This window comes from Xiphophorus couchianus, chromosome 21 (assembly GCF_001444195.1).
Source record: "Xiphophorus couchianus chromosome 21, X_couchianus-1.0, whole genome shotgun sequence".
Classification (NCBI taxonomy): Eukaryota; Metazoa; Chordata; class Actinopteri; order Cyprinodontiformes; family Poeciliidae; genus Xiphophorus; species Xiphophorus couchianus.
The window spans coordinates 21,173,303-21,198,934 of record NC_040248.1 but is presented as its reverse complement, the minus strand read 5'-3'; the positions used below and the strand labels follow the sequence as shown (position 1 = coordinate 21,198,934).

The 25,632-nt window shown below is 41.8% G+C and overlaps 1 protein-coding gene and 1 long non-coding RNA gene across 2 annotated transcripts; one reads left to right on the top strand and one right to left on the bottom strand.

Moving 5' to 3' along the window:
* Positions 1–295: 295 nt before the first annotated feature.
* mtpap (mitochondrial poly(A) polymerase) lies at positions 296–13,422 on the top strand. The gene is made up of 9 exons (XM_028005675.1): positions 296–497; positions 1,895–2,061; positions 2,166–2,399; positions 2,496–2,720; positions 3,462–3,673; positions 5,548–5,774; positions 9,302–9,394; positions 10,299–10,372; positions 12,596–13,422. The coding sequence occupies exons 1-9, from the start codon at positions 317–319 to the stop codon at positions 12,932–12,934; spliced, it is 1,752 nt and encodes a 583-aa protein (XP_027861476.1). The 5' UTR covers positions 296–316; the 3' UTR covers positions 12,935–13,422.
* Positions 13,423–15,046: 1,624 nt separating this feature from the next.
* Positions 15,047–22,835, bottom strand: LOC114136567 (uncharacterized). The gene is made up of 2 exons (XR_003593836.1): positions 21,441–22,835; positions 15,047–17,614 (listed from the first exon to the last, which is right to left on the bottom strand). It is a non-coding gene; the product is annotated as an uncharacterized LOC114136567 (long non-coding RNA).
* Positions 22,836–25,632: the final 2,797 nt, after the last annotated feature.

Below are 25,632 nucleotides of genomic sequence, written 5' to 3'. Positions count from 1 at the left end.
AGCCATACTTGTTTCGTTCTTTTCAAGCTGTAATGTTATAAACTTCAGCATTAAACAAACTAACTTTATCCATCTTTTTATTTGAGCATTCAACAGTGGGACCTTGGGGACTGCAGATTGACAACAGTTTTTAATTTTTTTTTATACTTATGAATACATTTCTTACCGTAGAATGACTTTCAATGTAACATAAATGAATTCATAACTTTTTCTACATTCATAAGTAGCACAATCGCTTCTCCGGTTAGGTATTGTCGTATCAAATAAATTGCGTATGGTACTTCTCGCTTGCTGTACGCACGTCTTCTCCTCGCGCATGCGCTTTTCGTCATCCTTCCGAACAGCAATGGCGTCTCCCTTCACTGTGCACAGGTTACATATGAGAGGAAGGAACCCCGTGGTGAAATGCCTAAACACAATCGAAACTATACTCCGAAGGAGTGTAGGAACTGAGCCGGTGGTCGCTCACACCGAGGGAGCTCAAGGAGACGACAGTGGTTAGTAATATAACGTGTTAAATCCATTACTTTGCAGTTCAGCTGTTGTGCCAAGGAGAAACCATGACAGAGTCCGCAGAGAAAACTTTCGTTTTATTTCCACTTGGCTCTAGTTTACGCGGCTTGTAGTGTTTTAAACATTACAAACCGCTTTAAGATACGGTTTGTGTACACATATAATTCGGCATGGTTTGCGACCGCCAGAGAGAGCTTATTAGATGAAATATTGAAGGTATCATTTGAAAATAGCTAGTTGAAGAAGAGCTCATGAAGTCTGTTCTTAATGACATCTAAAGTCCATGTATATAATTTGCACCGAGGGCCAACAAGTAAGTATATATATATATATATATATATATATATATATATATATATACACAATACAGACCAAAAGTTTGGACACACCTTCTAATTCAATGGGTTTTCTTTATTTTCATGACTATTTATAAGGCAATAAATCCCACTTATTAACCTGACAGGACACACCTATGAAGTGAAAACCATTTCAGGTGACGACCTCTTGAAGCTCATCAAGAAAATGCAGAGTGTGTGCAAAGCAGTAATCACAGCTAAAGGTTGCTACTTTGAAGAATCTAGAATATAAGGGCTATTTTCAGTTGTTTTACACTTTTTTGTTTAGTGCATATTTCCACATGTGTTATTCATAGTTTTGATGCCTTCAGTGTGAATCTACAATGACAATAGTCATGAAAATAAAGGAAACTCATTGGATTAAAAGGTGTGTCCAAACTTTTGATCTGTACTGTATATATAATGAATAAATAATTAGTTTTTTTAAATGTAAAGAATGTATTAATTGCTGACCAATCAGCTTCTCACCTTCAATTATATAGAGATCAAATCAAATATTTATTTTTCAAATAATATGAAACCTTCAGTTACACAACCAAAACGTAGTTAGGCCCATCACACACAGAGCTCCAGACTGAAGTCAAACAATTTTTGCTAGAAAGAAAGAAAAGAGAAAAATTATATATCATGCAAATGGAAATTGTTGGACTTGTTTTAATTCATCATCGATTTATTCCTTAATGCGACAGGCCTTGCTGCAATTAACCTTTAAATAAGCGTAAGAACAAAGTTTCTGTTCTATCTAAAAAGATCTTTAAATATTTACAACCAAAAGCATAAAGTAAAACATTCCACAGCATCTTGCTGTATGTATCGTCTTAAACTGTGAACTTTCAGTAACGTGTTGTTTGGTATTTTTTGTCTACTAAACATATGCCATAAAATCCAATTAGATGAAGGGGGAAAAATGGTCCAGAATGTCTCGATCCACTTCTGAGACATCTATTTTACACAGATGTCTGCCCCTAAATGAAACCTGTGGTCTCCTGAGGAAAAGCCTGTGATTGTGGTTGTTTTTCCTCCAGGAGAAAAAGATGAGCCCAAGTCTTTGTCCGAGCTCATGGCAGACCGACAGGAACAGGCGGAGAAGTCGGTTCTGATCAGCTGCCCGTCCAGAACCAACGAGAAAAAGTTCCTCAAGTTTTTATCAAAGCACGGAGACATCAACAAGCACTTCTTTTACGAAAGCTACGTAAGTAAGAGACGCCGCCAAGTGTGTGCGTGTGTTTTAAGTTGTGAGGTTAAGCTCCGCCTGTGTGTGTGTGTGTGACGGAGCTGTGGGTTGGCGTCCTTCAGGGCGTCTACGCCGTGGTGGAGTTTGCCCGCCGGGACAGCGTCGCCTCTTTACTGGAGTCAGCCGCCATCCCCAGCGTCAACCACGAATGCATGGTGCCATTTAAATCCAGACTGCTGTCGCTGAGCAACCAGAGCTTGGCGGCCTCGCCAGCCCAGCAGCCGGGGTTGCCGTGCCGACCTCAAGCCACCGTTTCCATCAACGAGCTCATCCAGAGGCTTTCCAGGGAGGACAGCGTAAGCATGCGGCTCATCAGGGACCAGACGCTGGTTTGGTTTTTTTGCGTTTCTGACAGAACCGATCGGATTCTTCCCGCTCTCATGTCTCTCCAGGTAGACGATCAGATCGGCGCCCTGACTGAGACCTACCAGCTCACAGAGGAAAACAGCAGACTGCGCTTCCTCGTCTGCTCTCTGCTCAAAGACGTCGCCGCCGCTTATTTCCCAGAATGCACCATCAGGCCGTTCGGCTCCTCAGTGAACGGCTTTGGGAAGCTCGGCTGCGACTTGGACATGTTCCTGGACCTGGACAGCATCAGCGGCTGGAACTTTAAACCGGTGATGCTGGCGCTGCGTCTTTAGCCTGTAAAGCTAAGCGAATATTTGTGTGAATGTGGATTTTATTAGCATTCCACTAGCATTCATCAGTTTTTGTGTCTTCAGTTTGCAGAATTTTAAGAGATTACAGAGGATCCATGCAGTGAATCCATTCGGTGGATCTATAGGTGTTGCTTTGTAAAATCTAATACTGCAATCACACTAGTATCCATTTCAGTGACACTTAAAGGTTTTATCTGACACCAATTTATTTTATTTTTTTGTCTGGATGTCCCTAAATATAGGAAGAAAGTTGCTGAGTTGGCAACAGTGGGGTCTTTATTGTTAACTGCTAACGTGCAGACATGAGCTGGTGGGCGGGGCCAACAGTTAAGCTTCTCTCGTAGCAACAGAGGACAGTGGTTGATTTTTAGACTTTGCCGTATAAAGATTGACTTCATATGGAAGTGTGGGCTGATCACCGATCTGCCAAAATGAAGGAAATCAGGGCTGATTTATCAGCTACTTGTGGATTCTATATCCTTCATCCCAATAAACACACACCCTACAGAATAACACCCACAAAACTTTTGTGATGGAAAAGAAAACTGGTCTCATTTCTTCACATTTAGACTCATCTAACACGTATTTTTCAAAAATGTTATAAATGAGAACAGCATGACAGCGGCTTTAGGGTCAAGACAAACGTAGCTGATGTTTTGCTTCGACGTAATTAATCCTGTGTGTCCCGTATGCCTGCAGCCCAAATCGGGCCTGAGCCTCGAGTACCAGATGAAACGGACCAACTCGGAGCGCCACGTCACCCAGAGCATCCTGTCCGTCATCGGGGAATGCGTGGACCACTTTTGGCCCGGCTGCGTGGGCGTGCAGAAGATTCTCAACGCTCGCTGCCCCCTGGTCCGCTTCGCCCACCAGCCGTCCGGCTTCCAGTGCGACCTCACGGCCAACAACCGGTACGGCGTGCAGCTCGTTAAAATGGCAGTCAGGGATAGTTCTGACCCGGCCCTTGTGCGGTCACAGAAAGTTCAGTTTCACTCAGGCATATTGAAATGTCAGTAGTGACTTGGTGATAGCAGCGTCCCCCCAGGAGAACCTGCCGCCTTTGCAAAAGCCCCAAACAGAAACCAACACTGTTCAGGAAGTGCTGCAAAGCCTCACTCTCTCTCTCTCTCTCTCTCCAGCCGTGGTGAGACCCAACGGGTTGGCCGGAGCCGGGGTGGGGAAGGATTGGGGTGGGAGGGCTCGTTCAAGTTTCATGACTTCCCCCTCTGGCCTTAAAGATATCTTTTCATCAGCCGGCGTGTGACACAAACACGTAGACACCTGCTAACGTACTGAAAACCGCTCGGCTCTTTCTGAGGAACTGGAGTGGAACCACCCGCTGTGGGTGGATGTGAGAGGGACTTTTCTCAAATCGAGCTGTTAGATCTCTGAAGCGTGGCATTTTTCTGCCAGAGAGGCCACTCAGTGTGTGTGTGTGTGCATTTGAACTTGAACAGTCAGCAGTAGCAGTCAGAATGAACAGAATGCTGCTCCCTGGTGGTGTTTTTTTATTTTATTTGTTTTAGTTTTACTGTCCTCGTTAAACTCAGTCCTCCAGAAGTAAGCAGGTTTTCCATCCTTTCCAAACTTGAACCTTTTGGAGCTTTTTAAATGAAAAAATAAATAAATAAAGCAAATTCTTATTTTATTTAATTAAAAAAAAAATCTGTATTTATTTTGGAATCATGGGGAAAATGTCTTATTTAAAGTGCATTAAGGTATTTGTACTAAAAAGTAAACCAAACATACTTGGTAGCATTTTGTCTTTTTGCAGTGTTAGAGGTTGAGATTTAAAATATATGTGTAAAAGTGTTTACCCTCCTTCAGTATGCACATTTTATCAAATCGTTTTTGCATTTTATTAGGATTTTTATAAGATAAAAGTGGTGGCTGAATATGATGAGGAAGGAAACAATACAAAAAACAAAGTTTTGTCTTTTCTAACAAATAAAAACCTGGAAAGTGCAACACCGCTACAGATCTGGAAACCACAGTTTTCTTCCATTCTTCTTTGTAAAATGAATCAGGCCGTCAGTTTTGGACACAGAACGTCTTTTGACATCAGTTGTCAAGATGTTCACAATTTGATTTGAGTCTGGCACATGATTTTGTTCTAATTTGACATTTCTGTTCATGTGCAAGTTACTGAAAGTGACTCAATCAGTTTCTAAAGAAGTCCTTCTAAACATGCAGAAACCATTTCACTGATGTGGGAGAGTTTCTGTTTGTGAGAACTGTGAAAACCGAGGCGTTTAAAGCCGCAATATTTTTACAAAATTAAGATTTTTCCATATTTGTTAGAACTGTCACCATGCTGCGATGGTTTGCTATGTAAAGATTGATCACCGTTACAGGAAAACCGTTTACTATCTCCGTCATCTGTGGCTCTGCTAGGTAGTCTGAGCATTCACAGACTACCCTAATAGTGTAGCAGAGGGAAAGGGGGAGGTGTGAGCAGCGCATACATGAGGATGATTGACAGCACTAAGACCCTCCTCTTAGCTGTGATTGGTTGTTTCTGACCAAACAGTGTATTTCTGTAATTCGCACTGGTAGATCGTGAAGGAGCTTTTTTGTTTTCCACAGATTATGTCACAACCTAGCAACAGTTTTAACAAATATGTACAAATAAAAAAATAAACATACTTTAACAAAAAAACCCAGCTTTAATCATCTCCACATTGTCCTCCCTGACATGTCCGCTGTGTTCCTTGTTCTTCATGTTCTCTAGCAAACCTCTGAGGTTAAATCCAGTGCTCTAATGCGAGCTTCCGCTTGACCACAGGGTGGCGATGAAGAGCACAGAGCTGCTGTACCTGTACGGGGAGCTGGACCCGCGGGTGCGCAGCCTGGTGTTCACCGTGCGCTGCTGGGCGCGGGCCCACGGCGTCACCAGCAGCATCCCCGGCGCCTGGATCACCAACTTCTCCCTGACCGTCATGGTGCTGTTCTTCCTGCAGAAGAGAAGCCCCCCCATCATCCCCACTCTGGACCGGCTGCGGGACCTGGCAGGTACCAGCGCACACGCCCAGAGCCTCACCGGAGTTAGTTCAGTTCAGAGGAGCAATTCTTTTGTTTTTCCTCTATATTGTCTCTTCTTTGCAAAGACTTTGAAATTCGTTCCCGTTTAATTTTTTCTTGTCTGCTTTTCACATCCTTTTGCGGTTCTATTCCTGTTTTCATTTGTTCTTTTCTGAGATTTCACAGAAGTTAAGTTAAGTTTTCTGTTTTGATGACATGGGGACAAAAAAAAAAAAACAACAGTTAGACTTCTGTTTCATGGTGTCAGTACCCCATTTTCAGCGCAATAATAATACATCTGAAAAACAAAACAAAACAAAAATCTGTAATTCTGTAAGCCAGAAGGGTGTAGGGTAATTTCTGTAAGAAGGGAGTCCCAGAACACCCACACACTTCTCCTTTTAAAGTAGGAAGAATCATCATGTAACCAATAAGCAGATGGGAGACGGCTGCGGGTTTGGGGGTTTTTTACTGATTGAATAAACAAATGGGTTAATAATTTAGCACAAAAAAAACCCCAGCTAATAATCTTAATTTGTTAATTTGTCGGCCAGAAATTGTATTTATGAGAAAGTGAAAGTGAGAACACACCATTTTATGGCGTTTTAGCTCCATAATTTAAGTGTGAAATTCCACAGGCATAATTAATTCATCTCAAAACATAAACGTATTGGAGCTGCTATGGTGTTAAGTATTCCTGTGTAAGTTTAGATAAATGGTAAATATTTTTATTTATCCAATCATCTGCTGCACTGAAACAAACAAAAAAAAGGTTCAGCCCCTGAAATATTTTCACATTTATTCCTCCTTTGTTTTTCATTGTTAATATTTATTCCACATTTTGAACTGACACTATTCTCCGAATTCTCCTTAATTTCCATAGCAGTGCCACTCTCAGTGGTTAACTGAGCTACAAAGTCATTCAAGTTTTCTCCGGTTGAAAAAGAAAATGTCTTAACTTTAAGAAACTTAAAGTTTTTGACTTGACAGTATTTGTCAAGTTTGTAAACTGCGTCCCCTAGAGGAAGCGCTTTGCGTAACCACCTCCTGTTGTATCTGTAAGTTTTTTGGGGTTTCTCTACCTGCTCGGCGCATCTAGACAACGTTTAGCCCGTTTTTAGCTCAAACTTTATCAGTCTGGATGGGGGTCGTCTATAAATACCACTTTTCAAGCGTTTGTGCAGATTCATAACTAGATTTAGGTCTAGCAGTGATATTTTTCTGTTACACTTGCTGAAAGTGCAGCAAAAAATGATTCTAGAAAAATATTTACTTGGGTTCAATACAAATGAATGCCACACTTTTATTCCTACTATGAGTTGGCAACATAGATTTAAAGTTTTATCACCATATGTTGTGATATTATTGTGATAACAGCAAAAGTTCTAATAAGACATATTCATTACTTGTTTTTTAGGTTACCATATGTCTGTGACTGTGTGTCACAGCAATTAGAGCCCCACAAACACAAATACCGCTCCTGAAAAACATCCCATTTGTAATCTGCTTCTTTAGGTCACCAGTCAGATAAAGTGGTATTATTAGCACACAATAACTTCATTCGATCATATTTGAAAACGTTTTGACATATGTATATTTGATACTCGCATTGAATGAACAGTGGAAAAAAATAGCAAAACTCGACAGGAAATCGAAATTCTTTTGATGATAGAAAATTTATCGCTGTAAATGATAAACGATACGATAAATGCTTATGAGGCGAAAATGTTAAACTACGTATCATTTAATCTGTTTTACAATTTCACACTGTTTTTAAATAGGGTGGCCAACTCAGCAACTTTGTCACTTTATTTAGCAACTTTTCAGACAAAAAAAAAATTGTATTGGCCAAAATTGATAAGTAAAGATCGGCGATGGGTCAGAAATCTGTGTTTGGTGCACCGCCACTGTCAGTTCTATGGAAGCTGGTGGCAAGATGTGAAAAAGTGTCAGGGGTGGAAATACTTGTGGAAAGTTCTCCAGGAGTGACATTTAGTACCTTCTGTTGAAATATGTTATTCAAAGTAGCTTTTGTGTTAGTCTATAATGCTCTATAAGGCTAAAGGGTAAATTCCACATTAAACTGCAGCATTACAGTCGCTCTCTTTCAGCATTGTTGAAGTTCCTCCTCCGTTATTTAATTTCCCTCCTGTCTGTCCTCAGTGGTAGAAAGCGCTGCAGCTCTCTGAGGCGCCAGGCTCATTTAAATCCCCTCCCTCGTCTGGTTCGTCCCATCCACAGACACGAGCGGTCGAAGCAGAGATCACGCTGTCCGCCGATAAAGCTGAGCAGCCGCATAATATATGCAGACAGCTGCAAATTGAATTCAAATGGAGTTCTGTCGCCACGGCAGCAGCAGCAGCAGCAGCGGAGGCTTAGGAAACCTGCCCTCCTAATCCCAGTCCTTGAACTCTCCTCAGCCGCTGTGAGAGCGGACGCCATGACGGTTCTGGAGTTCCAGCGCTGCTGGGTCTGATGAGCTTTTGTGCTCGTCGTGTGAATCCGCAGCTGCGATTCCGTTCCAAACGTGCGCAAATCTTTGTCTATATACCGCTAACGTCAAAAAAAACAGAATTTCGTGTTGTTTCCATTAAAAAAGAAACTAAATTAAAATCACTCGCAAATAAGCTTGCTCACGTGATTGTTTTGGAGAATAAGTCCTCTTATCTAACAAGTAGTATTTTAATCAATGTAAATAAATACGTTATACTTATAAGAACAAAGTATTTCTTCAGTGCATGTAAGCCAACGATGCGGATCCTGGTTCAGATGGTGCAGTGACGGGCGTGTTTATTATTTTTAAATAACTTATCGCATAAACAAACATATTCGTGTGTGATTTTAATTGTGTTTCTTACTGAATAGAGAAACCAGAATTGGGAAACTCTGTTTTTTTGTTGTTGTTTTTACATTAGAGAATATCAACAAAGTTTTGCCTGCATTTGTAATGGAAACACAGCTGATGTGAGTTTGAGTCCACATCAACATGGCCGCCTCGCTCTTCCTCTGTCACCTTGACTGTCTGATAATTGCTTTCCAGAAGTAATATACCCCCCTCCCACACACACACACACACACACACACACACACACCCTTCCCTTCACGGCCTGCTTAGCTCAGACTCCGTCACACAGAGTGCTTACAGGACAATAAAAGCTCCATCGCTCGGGAAAGGTCGACGACCCCGCCTCCTTCAGGCCTCCTCCCCGGCGCATTGGCAGCTATTTAAACAGCGCTTAAAACACACACATGCACACACACGCACCCAGCCTGGCCTCAGTGTGGAGTGAACGAAACGGGGTAACAAGGCCGGCCCTGGACTGGGACACGGAGAGCAGCAGCGTGACTTACAGCTCGGCCGTTGTGTTTTCGCTGACCGTCGAACACACACACACACACACACACACACTCTGATTCAGACGCACATCCGTCTGCGACTTGTTTACGCCGTGTAAAGGCGAGTCATTTTACCTTGTCCCCCCGCTTCTCTTTCGCTCCCCCCCCCCTCCCCTGTCAAGGTCCCGCAGACGAGAGCGTGATTGAGGGAAACGACTGCACGTTCGCCACCGACTTCAGCAAGATCCAGCTGCAGAGCAACACGGACACGCTGGGTGAGCGCGGAGAGGCGTCCGATCGGGGCCGCACGTCACTTTGACGGACGGCGGCGTGCGTTTTATAGACGTAGCACGTTTTATTACATGTGAAACCAGGCTTCCTACTAGAGAACACAGCAGAGGATGAGAGGACAGGCTATGTGTAATATATTGAGTCAGAGGCAGGAAGAGACACAAACATATCTTGCATACAGCAACGCTGAACCTGCGTCATAGATCACACAAAGCTTCCATCACACGCATGGCTTAACCCTTTAAAGCCTCATAACAAACATTCATCAGAAAATTCAGATTTGTTTTGTAATTAAGTATTGAATTCATTACATAATAGAAACCATTTTTGACTCAACCGCTTGTTTTCTAAATTTTGTTTGTGTTGTAATCAATACATGAGGATCCATTTGATTGTCGTTACCAAAAACATCTGTTTTATAAGCATTATAAGAACAACACTGCATTATACTTAAAAAGCATCCATTATATTTACAGATGTAAGCATTATCATACGTATTTCTAATTTATCGAGTAAGTTGAAATGGATAAATGAAAAAATGACCTTTTTTTTATCTGATTAATCAACAGAGTACTCAGTTGAATACTCAATGAGTAAAATTAGCTGCAGCTCTTGTAATGTAATATATTTAGTTGTAAATTCATACCTATCAAAACTTTCAGCATATTTCATAGTGATACAGTATTTACAGTTATAAAAAGTGAAAACACCCCCTCTAGTCTTGAAATTTAGAGAATCGGATCTTAAAGAGTCACCCTCCTCATCCACATTCACACACATTAATAATATTCCTATTCAAACTTGAAGAAGTAAATACATTTTCTGTGGTTTACAGAGCGACTGTTGGCGCGTTTTTATGCTAACTTTGAATCTCTTGTTTTGTTTCAGAGCAACTGCTGGGAGACTTTTTTGAGTTCTACGCCATGTTTCCGTTCAGCAGAATGTCCATAAATATCAGAAAGGTATTTAACAACCCAATGCAAATCAACTATAAGTATGATTCACTTTAATTTTAGACCTATTGTTTTTACTGCTTTTTTTTGGTATTTTATCGGTTTTGAAATTGCATTGTTTTACTTTTTTTCATCTCCTTGTAATTGTTCAGCACTTCATGTGAAATTACTTTATAAATAAAGCTGTTATAATAACAACAACAATAATAATTATTATTAATTATAATAATAATAATAATTATTATTATAATATACCGTTTAAAAATACCTGATATCTAAATAAAAAGCCTCCAAGAAGTGATAGCTCAAGAATGACTCACAATCAGGCAGGCTTTGGTCCAGAAGCTGATTTAAATAAATATATCACTTTGTGAATATTGACTCTTTTCATTAACTTACTGTAATTGTAATTGTTCCCAGTTTTATAAATTTAATAATTTATAAAATATAAATTATTAAGCGTCATTCTCAAAAAATCTAATATAAATCTCACATTTTTGACCCAAACCTCTGACCTCAGTCACCTCCCTTCTTCCTCTTGACCACTAGGTGTCAGTATTTGTCCTCCACAGTTCCTTGGAGCATTTTGTTGAACATTTCCTCTGCCACCACACTTAACTTTTTATATATAAATGTGTTGCATGTAACATTATAGAACAAAAATATATATATATAAAGCATTGCCACTAACTTCCTGTCATGGAGTCACTGTCATGGGTGACTCCATGACAGTGTCACCCATGTCATGGGTGACACTGTCACATGGGTGACAAACAGCCGAGGTCAAACATATAAGACATGTATTTCAAACTCTAAAATTATAAAGACAGCTCCTGCTTTGTGCTGCATTCATGTACATCCTGGAAAGTCATCACCACAAAGAAATTATTCAATTACCACGTTCACAAGAGGTAGTGAACCTCCTGCTTGGTTATTACATAATCATTCTCAGGACAAATAATGTCTTGGGGAGGGTTTAATGTGGTGGCCAGGCCATTCATGGACCATATTAGAGCTTAATAAATTGATCCCCCCTCTGAACAGAGGGCCATCCTGCCTAATATATGAGATTAATATGAGGTTTGACACAGCTGAGGACGCCTGCAGGTACGCTGTGGTCATGACCGAGGTGTATAGGCATTCACCAGTGCTGCTGCGGCCATCAATCAAATTTACTGTGCTACAATTCTTCATCTCATTCTGCCTCTTCAGCAGATTACAGCCAAATGGTACCGGGGAAGGTTCTTGACCGCTTTCTGACCCACACTGGGACGGTTGCCGGGCGCGATGAACCCCAGCATTATATATATGTGCTGCTGCTATGTCAATAAGCTCAACTGGTTTTAGTGAAACCTAGTGGCGGTGTTATGTAAAATTGACTTTTTGGAGCTTTAGATCATGTTATGATGTCATTCCCTCATCAAAAGCATAACTGGAGTGTTCCCTTGATTCTTTCATGCATGTTTGAAAAATCTTTTAATCTACCGCAGTTCCAAGGTTTTAAGTTTCCATCTCACAGAGCCGCCTTCACCCACTCCGCTCCTTCAGACTAGCTACTTCTCTGTGAAACAAACGCTTTAACGCTGTTAAAGGATTAATAGAGGAGCCATGTTGTGATGACTTCCTGAAGGCGGAGTTTCAGAAAGAGCAGGAGCTCCTTAAAGAGACAGAGGCTCAATTTCAAGGTGTCAAATTTGTTTAAAGTCATATTTGAAATTTACATAATTTTACAACTCAAGGGAACATAGTTACTTCATAGTGCTATAAAATGATACTATGTGGCTGGAAAACACATAGTACAGCCCCTATTATGCTGCAAAATTCATGTCACGCCTTTTTGTGCTTCAATTTGGTTCTACTATTTCTGAAAAGTGCTGTAAAAAAACAAAAGAACCCAGCCGATTTTTGGCAGCACGTTAATGTTTTTTGATATCTGGAAAGTGAGTAGTTTCGAAAACCTCCACAATTCGTCACAAATCAACAGGCGCTGCCCCTCACCGAGCAACCCCAGCGAAGGCCAGCCTGTCACCTAGCAACCCAAGACGAGCTCTAGCACGTTTGGTGACCTGGTGTTTTGTTGTTGATTTATCATCTAGAAACCAATCTCATCCAAGAATGATTTTGTGCAAAAAGTGTAATGAACATGTTTTGTGTCGCCTATAGACGTATAATGGGTCACCATTCAGGAATTCTCATTTAGAACCAAATCCATTCTGCTTTGCGTTCCTCCAGGGCAGAGAGCAGAACAAGCCAGAGATGGCGCCGCTGCACATCCAAAATCCTTTCGAGACGTCTCTGAACGTCAGCAAGAACGTCAACACCTCCCAGTTGGACCGCTTCGTGGCTTTGTGTCAAGAGAGCGCCTGGCTGCTCCAGCAGAGCGAGACCAGGACACAGAGAGGCAGCAGCGGGAACCGCACGACCACGCCTTGGGGGCTCGCCACCCTGCTCCTGCCTTCCAAGGTGGTGGGGATCAAAGGCCGCAAGAAGTATAAAAAGGAGGGGGCTAGCGAGAGGATAAAGAGCTTACTGGAAACTTTGAAGAACAAAAACGAGGAACCGAAGAGCTAGGACGCCTGAGGCTATCTTCACGTTTTATCAGAACTTCACCCAAACATTTGGGGCTGGGTTTTATTCTTCTGAACTTGTGGGAAAATTGCAGATTGCAACTTGGACCGCAGTCCCTGACATGGACAGATGGGGGTGTCCCTGCTCCCCTGTATGTGAATATGAGTTGAAATATAGTAATATTAGCTGTGTATACTACTGTAGAGTTCCTACTTTATTTTAATAAACAATAATGCTGTGAACTTTGCATCAGACCCGTTTATGACAGTTGGTTTTAAATGAGGTCATCAGAAAAACTCATGTTCACGTTGTTTTTACTATTTTTTAGATACTTTATGTAACACTAGTGCAAGTTAAATTGAGAAATAATGATGTTTTACTGGAAAGCATAAACACCTCAAAGCTCCAAAGGAACAAACACAACCTTACATATAAGCAGTTACCATCTTCCATGTGGATTACAGAACTGTTAATAAATATGTTTAAATAAATGCAGAATTGGAATGTTTTTACCCTAAACAGACATTGGGACACTTTTCTCCTCAGGATTTAGCATAAGTTTTAGTTAGCATGGTTTTAAATCCGGCTGAAATGTTTTAAATTTATAAAATTGTGCTGTTTTGGGCAAGTTGTCAGAATCTTGCAAATTAAGTAAAGTATTGGGAAAAGTTAATTTATTTAAGTAATTTGATCTGCTCATGAGTTAAAGCAGTTGAAGGGTGATTTTGCTATGTTCAATAAAAAAAAAAAATCTTTTTAACCCTCTTGCGGTCAGTCGGTCTCGCGCGTTTTTGTAGGTCCAGCTTTTGGGCACTTCGGCGTTTCATACGTCGCTCAGGAGGAATGCGGACATGGTCACGGTCGGACACCAGAAAAGCGGGATCAGACGTCAGTTCCCGAAACCACAAAAAAAAAAAAAACCTCGCACGCGGAGACCGCGGTCAAAGTAAAAAGCTCGTGGGGTCCAAATAACTGCGCAAGTGTTAAAAAAAGAAGAAGCCTTTTTTGCCTTCCTGCCGTCTTCTGTCAGCTAAACTACGTCTGAAGTGCAGTAAAGATCACATACGAACTGATAGGCTGTTTTAGCAATTAGCACATGCAACCAGTTTGTGAGTTTGAGCAACAGCTACGTGTTTTTAAGCCAGTAAAACCAAAGTATGTCATAGTTCTAAACTTCTGACACATAAACAACTTGGTTTTCAGCAGGTTATGTAAGTCTAATCTTAAATGTTCAAAGACACACATCACACATTCCACCATGTTGTTACAGAATGAGGTCAGAACCAGCATGTCAAAATGTGAATTCTCCCTAAAATATTTGCAAACTGCAAAAAAAAAAAAAAGTTTGGAGAGAGTGCCTTTGTTTTTAACCATCACAGTGTGATTGGGTAACTACAGGATGAAAAAGCTTAATGCAGCAAAGAGGGAAGTCGGCTGCTGCTAGAAGAGTTTATAAAGGCCATCCTGGGATGTTCATATTGATTCAACTATTCTTTGGCTCCCTTGTGTCCTGGCCGTTGGGGATATTGTTGCCCTGGAAGAGTCCACTGATGTCAGGACATTTCATTGTTGAATAAAGGTGACTACTCAATAACTTGGTATTGATTTGCTTTGACCTTGAATAAAGCCAAAATCGGGCCAACAAATGCCCACTAGAGAGTTTTAGAGGCCCAGGGTTTCTCTCTTTATGAATAACGGCTTCAGGTTTAATATACCTGATTGCTTTTGGTATTATATCTGGGATAACACCTGCTTCATTGCCTCTATCTCTAAATTTACTCAGTTTTAATTCATCTGTGTCAGTTCAAAGGTTGAATCTAATACTTCTCATAAACAGTTGATTTATTATAAAGCAAATCTCTTATCTTCTAGACTTACTGAAAGAAATGAGTAAGACAGTAAGAATGGATCCTCTCATCTTTGAATATGTTTTACATCACAACGTATATTGCAAAAGAAACCTGAAACCTGCACTCTCTTGACGCGCCAACTACTTAAAACAAATACTGTAAGTATGCCTGAAATTTTTGACATATTCTTTTAACAGAATCACTAGCCCCACTGTACTTAAAAATAATTTTGATTTAATAAATTAATACAGCATTTTCAAAGGCATTGAGTTGTGCAAGATTTTATTGATGGATATCAGTTATTTGAAGATGAAACACGAAGCCGAGTTCAAGAAGATTGCTGCTGCTAGCAGGATAACAGAACAACTTTTTGTTTGTTGCAGCAGAAACTTGTTGAACAGGGTAAAATTCTTCTGTCTCCAGACATGTGGCGCTAATTGAATGTGTTACAGTTAGCATTTTTAATTGAAATGTTTGCTAGTTTCAGAAAAACGTACAAAGGAATCAAGCTAAACTTGTGTTATTTTGTAATTTATTCTAATGTATGCACCAGCGTATGTCAAAGAAGAACAGCCACACTGTTCTACATAAAATATGTTTCCAAACTATTTTGATGTATAAGTACAAACTTATTAACTACTCGGTATTGGTACTTGGAATTGGCAAGTACCTAAGCTTGGAGAAACAGCTGGCACAGCCCCACAAATGAATCCAACAATCGTGTTTTTTGAGAAAGCCGGAGTCCCTGGAGGGAACCCACACATGCACAGAGAGTACAGACTCCCTACAGAATGACCCCAGGCTATAAACTGAATCCAGAACCTTGTTTCTGCAACAGCTAACCAGCTGCTCCACCATGTAGTCCTTAAAACAAACATTTTATAGCAAACAGTCAGAATTCCATTTTTCTAAATTAAATACTCCAGTTGGAATTGGGCATTTTAAGCAGAAAATGTTCTGAAACAATGACATCAAACTGTCAGCTGTCGTAACATTAGCATGGAGCTATTGAGCCGATTATTGGTTCATTGAAGGCAAAGTCAGCCAGCTCTGTGGTGACGTCTGCTGAACGGATTAACTCTTCAGAAAAACCTACCGGCTGATTTTTTTCCATTCTGAATATGGGAGATGAGACAATCTGCTTAAACTCCCTGACAGAAAGACGGTTTTTAACTCCACTTTTCAGTGTCTGCCTTTAAATCCCATAAAGTAAGAGTTGGTGTTAGTCGGAAAGGTCACCCATGTGCTTTTATTCCTCTGAGCGTGTTTGTGTGGGAGATAATGGAGGGGAGGGGTAAAAAAAAAGACCTCCGGGTCTTATGTGTTACGAGTGCATCTACAGGTTCCCGTCCTAAGAGAGAGCCTGAGTGTGTTTGTATATGTCCGGTTGAGGCCCTTGGGACAACGTTTGAGGAGTGGGGAGTGTACTGCAGTGCCCACAGCTGCTTTTTTGCTAATTTCACTGGGAGGTCAACCGAGGGGTGAGAGGATAGGCTTTTAACTACCTCCGCCGCTCCTCCAGCTGCCACTCCGCCCTTTGCCACCCGGCCACGGCTCAGAAAAAAAAAATAAAAAATGAGAGGAGAGGCTCGCTTTGAACTTCACTCAATGTCCCCGTCTCCTCGAGTCTAGCTTCAATTTCGCTTTTCAAATTCAGCATGCCCTGCTCTCTATCTCAAGTCATCTGCTTTCGTCTCCTCGCGGAGTGGCAGGCTTCTTTGAGGTTTGTTTATTTCCATGGGTGCGTTTCAGACTGCCGGAGCAACGGAGCGGTTACGAAACGCGGCAGTTAGCGAGGCACTGGGTGGAGAAACCATCACCTCAAGGGATCTGGATGAAATGCGACTGCAGGGGTGATAGCAGGGTTGATTTAAAACCAGCTACAAGTCACTGCTGATAGCTTAGAAAATGTAAAGTACTGTTTTTCTGCACTTATAGACCTCTCTGCAATAGCGTTTCCCCCATTTATTGAGCTGTTTATGGGATAATTACAGGGGCAGATAGAATCTGTGGCCACTTGCCAAAAGGTTACACCGTACTGTCGTCAAGGTTAATAGCCTTTTTTTCCCCAACTCTTCCCAACCGTTATAAAGTCAAGGTTTTATGTGACCGTCTTCCAGAGATAGAGCACTTCTGTTTGCAAGGGAACCACAAAACTGCGATGCCTGACCTTCCCAGTAATGACCTCTGCCCAGGGTGTCTTCAGAGTGACCCACCCCAGTTTCTGATTTATTAAGAAAACTGGTGAGAAGTGCCAGATGGATCACCCCTTTCAGAGCCAGACCAATGGCCAGAGGTTGCGTTGCTGCTGCTTTAACACGCCTTCAGAGGCGGCAAGAATATGAGACGGTGGCTTGAGGTTTTGAAAAACATGGGAGGAATGTGAGGAAAGATGTTAAAGGGGAAAAAAGGTGGGGGAGAGAAGTGGGATATTGGCTGAAGCCCCTCTCAAAGAACACTTTAGCATTCAAGGAAAAGCTGTTTGAGGTTGGAAGACCAGAGTGTTAGCGCATTGTGTTTGTTCTGGAGGCCTTATCAGCTGGAGGACTTTCAGAAGTCGTTTTATCACGCTAACCAATCGCTGCGCCACTCCTTCCACTTCCCCTCGCTGACTCCACGTAGACCTGAGCCAAGGGGAGAAATCGTTTCCAAAGGACTTCCCCTCGCAGTTCCATGAATTGTCCTCACAGCATTGTGAGTGATGTGGGTTTCCATGCTTTGGAGACGAGTGTCCCAGCACCATCGGCGCTACGGCTGGCTTTTGCGGTTTCTGTGGAGTGCCCATGAATGCACTCGCCACACGTTGAGGCCCACTGTAGGTTAGCGTTGTTTGCTGTGTGAAAGCAGAGATGTGAGGTGAAAAAGTAACATAAGAGTCCAAAAGCGCACCCTCCAACAATCGAAAACCATTATTTCTTTTACAGTGAAAGTCGGTGCCAAGAACCAACTGTACCCACCAACAGAACCATTGTTTGATTGCGGAGCTGGTTTGCCTCACTGGAGCCTGGGGAGTTTATGGCTCAGGCAAGTTACAAAGTGTTAGCAGATGTTTTGGTTTTTTATCACAAAGGCTTTTCTAATCAGACCACACAACAGCATTATGCATTCACCTGTCACTAGATCAGCGGCTTTAATTGCTGAGACATTAAAATCTCAGCGAATTATGGTAGACCAACAAAAAGTCTTCCCCTAATTGGGAAGCGAAAGGAAGAAAACACAATGGGGGGGCATTATACCTAGAAGTGATTTCTTTGTAGAACCAAAAAAGACCCAAAAACAATTGAATATCAGTTGATCTTAATCATTACCTCGGGCTGTGTTTAGGGTTGTTGTGACGGAAAGGAAAGGTGAACTTTCAAGTCTTTTAAAGTCCCTAACACATTTTCTTCTGTGATTACTTCACATTTTCTCCATCCATCTTCTAAAAATAAAAACCCTGAAACTCCCTGCTGACAAAAATCCTCATGACAGCCTGACGCTGCCACCACCAGGTTTTACAGTGGTTTGTGCAGAGCGTAGTTTTCAAAACGCATAGAATTTTTCATGTAGGTCAAAAAGTTACGTTTTGATCCTACCTGACCGAGAGACCAAGACGTGAATATCTGTGTTGGACTTTTTTAAGGGTATCAGAGTAAACAGGGGGATGAAAATAATATACATCACACTTTTCAAGTATTTAATTTTAAACAAAGTTTCTTTAAAAAAAAAAAAAGTGATATTTTGCTTTCAATTTACAATCATACACTATTTTATGTTGATTTATTAGATAAAATCCCATTGAAATATCTCAGGTTTTTATTTTTTTTGCTGAGACGTTACTTTACCACAGCACTGCACTCAGACATACATCATCTTTGTATCCCTGCTGTGAGTCATGGGTATCTATGGAAACTGCTGTCCCGCCGTGGTGCATCAAGCCCTCGTGAGCGTCTTCATGCCACAATTAGAGAATGTCTGTGTGACGGAACATGTACATGTATAGATGCCGACAATCTGCTTGGCGGTGCGGAGTGAGGTCTGTTTTAAAACCAACTTCAGATTTTCCTTTTAGGCAAGACCATCTTGAAGCATTCCAGTACCAGATTGTATCACAACTCAAGTATTTAAAAACCCTCAACAACTTTGCCAAAAATAACTAATGCGTAACAGCAGCTTGCTAGAAGTTTTAATTACAACGTAACTAAATTATAGGGGCCCTTCAGATTTGGCTCGGTGAGCCAGCGTCGGGGCGGTCCGGGCCGTTTGGGCCATCTGTGACCAGGAAGACTCCATTATCAAGCCTGTTCCAAGGAGAGTGCGAGTGAAGAAGAGGTGAAGGATTCGCCGTCGGGGTGGTGGTGATAATAACGTTGGCCGTATCCCCACGCCCCCCGGCCCAGCCTCCGTAAGGCTGATTTGTCTCCCCTCTTTTCCATTAGAGCCTAATCTACAGTCTGCGCCACGGCCAGAGAGAACCTTATCAGCTGTGTCAGAGCCTGCATGTCTGCTCCGGCCTTGGCTCTCTTCGCCGGTCTTCTTGCCTGAGCAGACACACGTACCCGCGTTTGGACTCCCGTCACAAAGTCAGTTCAAGTTCAAACTCGGATTGGAGACAACAGTTTAACGTGTGCTTAATAACTGTGAGGTTTTAAATCAAAATCAATATTGCTTCGCGGTAGCTGAACAGTTGACACATTTCATTCAGAATCAACAGCTACTCTGTTTTGTTTATTTTTGTTGCAGGAGACTTTTTCTATCATTTTAGCCAACGTATTGGCTAAAATTTCATTCAAAACTGAGATTTGTCTTTTCTTTTATAAAGACAGACTTATTACAAAGTACCTAATATTTTGGCCATGCTTAAAATCATGGCACTCGTTTTCAGATGGGAGATAAAAAACAAGATATTCTTTTCCAAAGTGTCTATTTGTTCTTTGAGCGTGACATCACACACCCAAGATCTGTCACATTGACAACATAACAAATTAAATCTTAAATCTACGGGTGACATATGAAAGAAAGAGGGATGCAGTGCTTTGATGCTAATTGTTAATACTATGACAACTGGAACAAGGTTAGAAAAAACGTTTTAAAAAAAACAATAGCAGGGGAGAAGGAAGGAAGTCAGTTATGCTAGCTTAACTTTGACAACCTCAACCCGTAGACGTGCTGCAGAATTCGGTGTATGTTTCGGTTCAGTTAAAAGTAAAAAAAGGCAACCCACACATCGGCTCTTCTGACAGATTATCAGTAGATGTTTACATTAGCTTATCAAACATAGCTGTGTCACATGATCACTTACTAATAATCACAAAATAAACATCAAACCTGCTAATATTACACTGTATTGGACCGAATGTTCTGTTCTCTGTGTGGGAAATGTTTGCGCGTTTTTCGGTGTTGAGTCCTGATACATTAGTGGCGCTGTTGTTTGTCAATTGCTATGGAAACTGACCAATAAGAAACAAACGAAATACAAGCGGTTTGGAGTTCTTCTTCAGTGACGTTTCTGCGTTATTTTCCCCTTTACTGTGGCACACTGCACTAAATTAATAAAACCTAAATCTCCAGGTTTCCTTTTGTGAACCGAATTGCTCTGCTTCGTCATGGATGGCGAGTAAAAGAATCGTCTCTTTGCCCTCCAGCGTTGTGTGCGTGGGCAAAATTTCTGGATATAAACAATAACACGCAATGTGTCTATACAAGAGCATAATTGGCATACATTTGAAAACCTGACCCAAGAATGGTTTCAGGCAATTAGTTTATGTACAGAGGACCAAGAACTGACCCCTGTGTGGGAGGGCCACACAACAGGGGCTTAACATTTATGTAATAAAAATAAATATTTTGTATTGGAATTATGCAATAGACTTTTTGAAAAGCAGGGTTTGGGATCTTTTATTTTCTAACCCTAAAAATGAGTGACTCTTTATGATATAAGAGTTTCACATCTGAAATGGATTGACCTTCGGATGATATTCTAATTTATTCAGATGCACCTGGGTTTTTTATTCCCTGCGCCGCCTTGCAGACATAATGGCATTCATTGCTGATTCAATTCAAATTCAGTATCTCTGTATTTCTGGTCAGAAACTTTTGGCTCATTTTTTTTCTCCAATTATTTTTGTCATCCAAAACAAAACGACTTCATTCCCTCTCTCTGATATTCATCTACAGTTTTATTTATTTATTTTTTCTTGCTGTATAAATTGAGACTTCCACCTGTACAACAACTACAGAATTCCTTTTAAAAGTTCCAGGGTTGTGCACAATTTATTTCATGTGTTCTTTGTAGAAAACTTTTAACCTTGAAGATGTTTTTTCCCCTCTGCCCCCTCATTGTTCCTGAGGAAGTGCAAATTGGAAATCAGTACATGAGTAGGAGTGGCAGAAATGAACCAAGACTGACAGAAAAAAAAGAATCTGGGTTTCCATGGACCTACAGACAAGAACTGAGCTTCAAGCTGCTGCTAATAGCTGAGCTACAGAGAAGCATGTTAGAGGTTTTATGCCAAACCCAATTAAAGTCAATGAATGTTTGAAGTTGCATTAGAATCAACAATAAGTCCACTTTAAACCAAGATCATGATGACATTTTAAAGAGGGAGTATTATGTAAAAATTTACCTTTTTTTTAGCCTTACATCATGTTATAATGTTATTCCGTCATCAAAAACATACTTGGAGTGTTCCTCTGATTCTTTAATGCATGTATGAGGAATCCTTTCATCTCCATGGCAACCTTTTAGCTGTGCAAACCACCTGGGTGGACCTAGCCCCACCTTTGAGGACGAAGCTCCTCTTTTGAGCTGCAGCTTCCAAGCTTCCAATCTTCTTCAGCGTTGTTAAAGGGCTAACAGAGGAACCATGTTGTAGTGACTTCCTGGAGGCGGAGTCTCAGAAAGAGCAGGAGCTTCATAAAGAGACAAAAGGCGTTAATTTACTAAGTCAAATTTCTTTGATACATAGATAATTTTTATAACAACTGAAGGTAATATAGTGATTTTATGCTATAAAATGCAACTATGTGTCTGCATAAAGCTGCCCCCTCAAGTTTTAATATCCTTGTTTTATTTCTTGCCTCTCACTTTGCCTCCATCTTGGGTCCAACCAATCTGCAGCAGTAACACTTCATAATTCTCAGAATCAGAAGAACATTCTTACAAAAATCGTAGCAAATGTTTTCTCTTATTATTACAGCATTAGCGAGTAGGAATAACTGAAGTCATCCAAACTGACCGGCAACGTATTTTGGATGAAGTGTTCAGCCTGACATAGTTCAACTCATGTACTTTTAGAGCATTTAGCCAAAATTTAACAGATGTTTTGGTATTAATCAAAGTGCTAAACAGCACTCCTACATGTTGGGTGGAAAATGCAGTGAGGACTTGTAGTTCTGGAGAACAATATTGGGTGTGAGAGTGGGAGGGACAAAGACAGCAGTGTGTGTAAGCTGGCAGATGTACACAGACCTGCACTGTGTGTGTGTGTGGATCTCCTGTGGGACCTCGCATTAGGTCACCCCCCACAGTGTCCCATGAAGCCATCCAGATGTGTGCAGCACAGAGAGATGGCTTTCACTCGCAGAAAATGGAGCACGGATTCTGCGTGGCTTTGATCGCGGCATCGCAGCGACTTCCTTTTTCTTTTTTTTGTCGCAGAACCTGCACGTTTTATCTCTCGCTGCTGTAATTGGGAGCACAGATCCTGCGCCACCTCTTGCTCTCTGATGCGAGAAGGCTGCTCAGAAAGGTCGGATAAATATAGACCGCCCAACCGACTGGTGGAGGTATCGGCACTTAAGAGTTAACCCAAATTCCCTAAACGTGTGAAAACACTTTGTGTTGTGTGTTCTTTTTCTTTCTTACCACATCTGCTTGCATGCATCAGACGCCCTCCACACAACAGAAAGGAGGTTACAGCCACTGCGTACAAATCCGAGAAAAAGAGAGCAAACGTAAACACGTCCCCGGGAGTTTTGCCCTGCTCCTACAACACATTCCTAGTAATCTCTTCCTCCACCTCCACAGTGTGGAGAACAGAGGGGGGAAAAAAGGAGAGAGATCAAATGCAAACTGCTTCTTCTGCTTCCCTCCCCCTCCCCCCCCTCCCATCGCGCCTCACCGTCTCCCACCTTCCCTGTGTGCTCCCATTAAACTGGATCTGCTTCCTGTTGCATAATAAAGTCCCTCTAAAGCCCTGTATCGGCTTCCTGTGCAGGTTCACGGTGTGGTTAATGAAGCCGCTATCAGCTCCCAGAGCAGGATGGGGGTCTTATTAGAGCCAGAGGAATGCGGCGGGGCCCCCGTGGATCCCAGGCTGCTGCCAGCTCATTAGAGATCATCTGGAGCCCGGCCGGCTGATTGGATGATGTCCTGGCTGCCTGGCTGACCACTGTGATTGACCTACTCGTCCGTTTGTTTGTTGTCGTTTTTGTGCTTATTCGCTCTGTCATCCCGCGCCTTGTTTAGGGTCGGGTCATACTAATGGCCTTATCAGACTGACATCCCACTCAAGAACCACAGCACAACCAAATCTTTTTTCCCCCCTTTTCCTCGCCTTCTTTTCCCTTTCAGATTTATTTATTTTTTGTGTCTTTCCTACTCTGGGATCTTATGCAAACAGTGTTAGATTCTCTCCTAAAAACAAAAAGGAAGAAACTATGGCTAGATGATAAATCAATAACAATATACAGTATATCGCAATAGGCTACCTGATGGAATATTCCATATTCAACATATAGAATAGTCACTGAAATCTGATCTAGAACCGCACAGCATTATGGGAGATGTAGGCAGATGAACTGCTCAACCTTTCACATCAAGCTGAGCATGGTTGGTGGGCTCAACTAACTCACTCACTCTTTAGTTACCTAGCAACCACCTGTTGAGTAGCTTGAGCAGCAGCAGTTTCAGGTTTCACCACCGTGCCTCAACTGCTTCAAAATAAACAGTGACATGAAGTATAAACTGGGAAAAAACAGGAAAGGTAGCACTAGCTTGGCAGTATTTCAAATATTTAAATCAATAATTATTGACACCCATAATTATTGATATCGACCGATATGAAACACTTATAAGTTCATCAGCCATATTACTTGCTGTTTAAAGGGGCAGTAGTATGTATTTTCCAGACACATAGTTCCATCTTATATCACAATCAAGAAACTGTTATCTTCACTTGTTATAAAAATGCCATATATATCAAACAAGACTAAAAAATATATTTGACCTCACAATTTAACACCATAACATTGGGCCTCTGTCTCTTTAAGAAGCTTCTACTCTTTCCGACACTCCGCCTTCAGTATGTCATCACAACAACATCTTTTCCATAAAGCTTTTTAACACCATTCTTACCAGCGTTGGACTGAGAATTAGTTCCTATGATAAGCTCAGCCGATGCACAAAAACATCACGTTTCTATGCCAGCCATTGAAACGCAAGAATTGGATTGGAGTATGAAAAATATACTCTGTAGAACCCCACTTTAGGAAACTGTATCATCTCTAACTGCTTCTGCAGAGAGATGAAACCTTGCAATAGCAAACAACGTCTGAAGGTTATTCATCAAGTTGAGACTCTGGGGTTTGGGGCCTATAGTAGCTAATCAGGATCCCTTTACCTCAGAGCATCCCAACATCCAACTGGGAGTTCCATATAGGCCAGTGTTGGCATTGTACTGTGTGTTTCTGCTACTGACAGAGTGGAGTTCATTACTTTGCCCTTTGGGCAGCAATGGATGGCAAGTAGGTCAGAAAGAAAGTCGAGAGAATGAAAGCATTTTGAAGACAGAAACCTTACTGGGGGAACCAAGAGAGACTGGCCTTTCCTCCAAGGGGAATCATTAAGGTAACAGGATAGCACTGTTTGGGATGTGGGAGGAAGAGGCCATGCAGGCAAAGACAGGGTAACAGCATGGTGTTGATGCTTTTCTTATGGACGGAGGACTTTTCCTCAGAAAGCTGCCGGGAACGGAGGGTGAATGCAGATCCAGCTGATGAGGACACAGCCGGGGGATTCCGGAAAGAGACTACACTTTGGATTTGCTCGTCATGTACGACGCAAAGCAGATCCATTTCCCAATCCTTCCATGCGTGCATGAGGACAACAAGTAAGAACGTAAAAACGAGAGTAATAGTGTTCATTTTTTTATGCTGTGACTGCAGGGCGTGCCTCCCTCAGCTGTGCTTAGGTAGCAGGCGCGGGGGTAGAGGCGCGGGCCAAAACACTCCACACTCCAACAGCAGGTTTTCATTTCTCCGTTAGCGAGGCAGGTCATCTTAAGCAGACACCAAATGTGGATTTGGCCTGGGTTTATTTTCTTTTGATTAAATAGGCATTTGGGGCATGTGCAGCCCAGCCCACCTCTCTATAATGCCTTTATTCTCCAAAAAACTGGCAGAGGGAGGGGGGATGCGAGTAAGGAAGAGGTGAGAGTGAATCAAGAAGAAGAAGTGCCTGTGGATTGCTGCTTTCTGAGACTCCTTGACATTATTCATTTAGATGTTCACATTCCTCCTCTTCCTCATCACCTACTTTTTTCCCATTTGGTATGAAATTCCACACATGCCTTTCATTTGGAATGAGGCTGTTCAGAAGCAAAGCTGTCTCACGGTTGTGGAATTTTCCACCCTCGCCTCCGACGTTAGACCAAAAGAGATGCAGAGTTTGCTATCAACGGGCGGAGGGGCTAGTGGGAACGAAAAAGCAACGCAAAACCCGTTGCTGTTTGCTCAAAGCCTTTGTTTGCGGCATAGCATCGGGGCTGGGGAGGGCGAGATAACGAGTCGGAGGTGAGAGGTGACAGAGGGATGAATCCGGCCGGCAGAAAGGAGGAGAAAAAGAATATTTATCTTGACCTGAATGACCCC

Excerpts from the sequence above, each read along its gene's own strand:
- mtpap (XM_028005675.1), top strand. The coding sequence starts at position 317 with ATGCGCTTTTCGTCATCCTTCCGAACAGCAATGGCGTCTCCCTTCACT. Across the intron at positions 2,400-2,495 it reads GGCTTTCCAGGGAGGACAGC|GTAGACGATCAGATCGGCGC; the intron begins GTAAGCATGCGG and ends ATGTCTCTCCAG. Across the intron at positions 3,674-5,547 it reads GACCTCACGGCCAACAACCG|GGTGGCGATGAAGAGCACAG; the intron begins GTACGGCGTGCA and ends GCTTGACCACAG.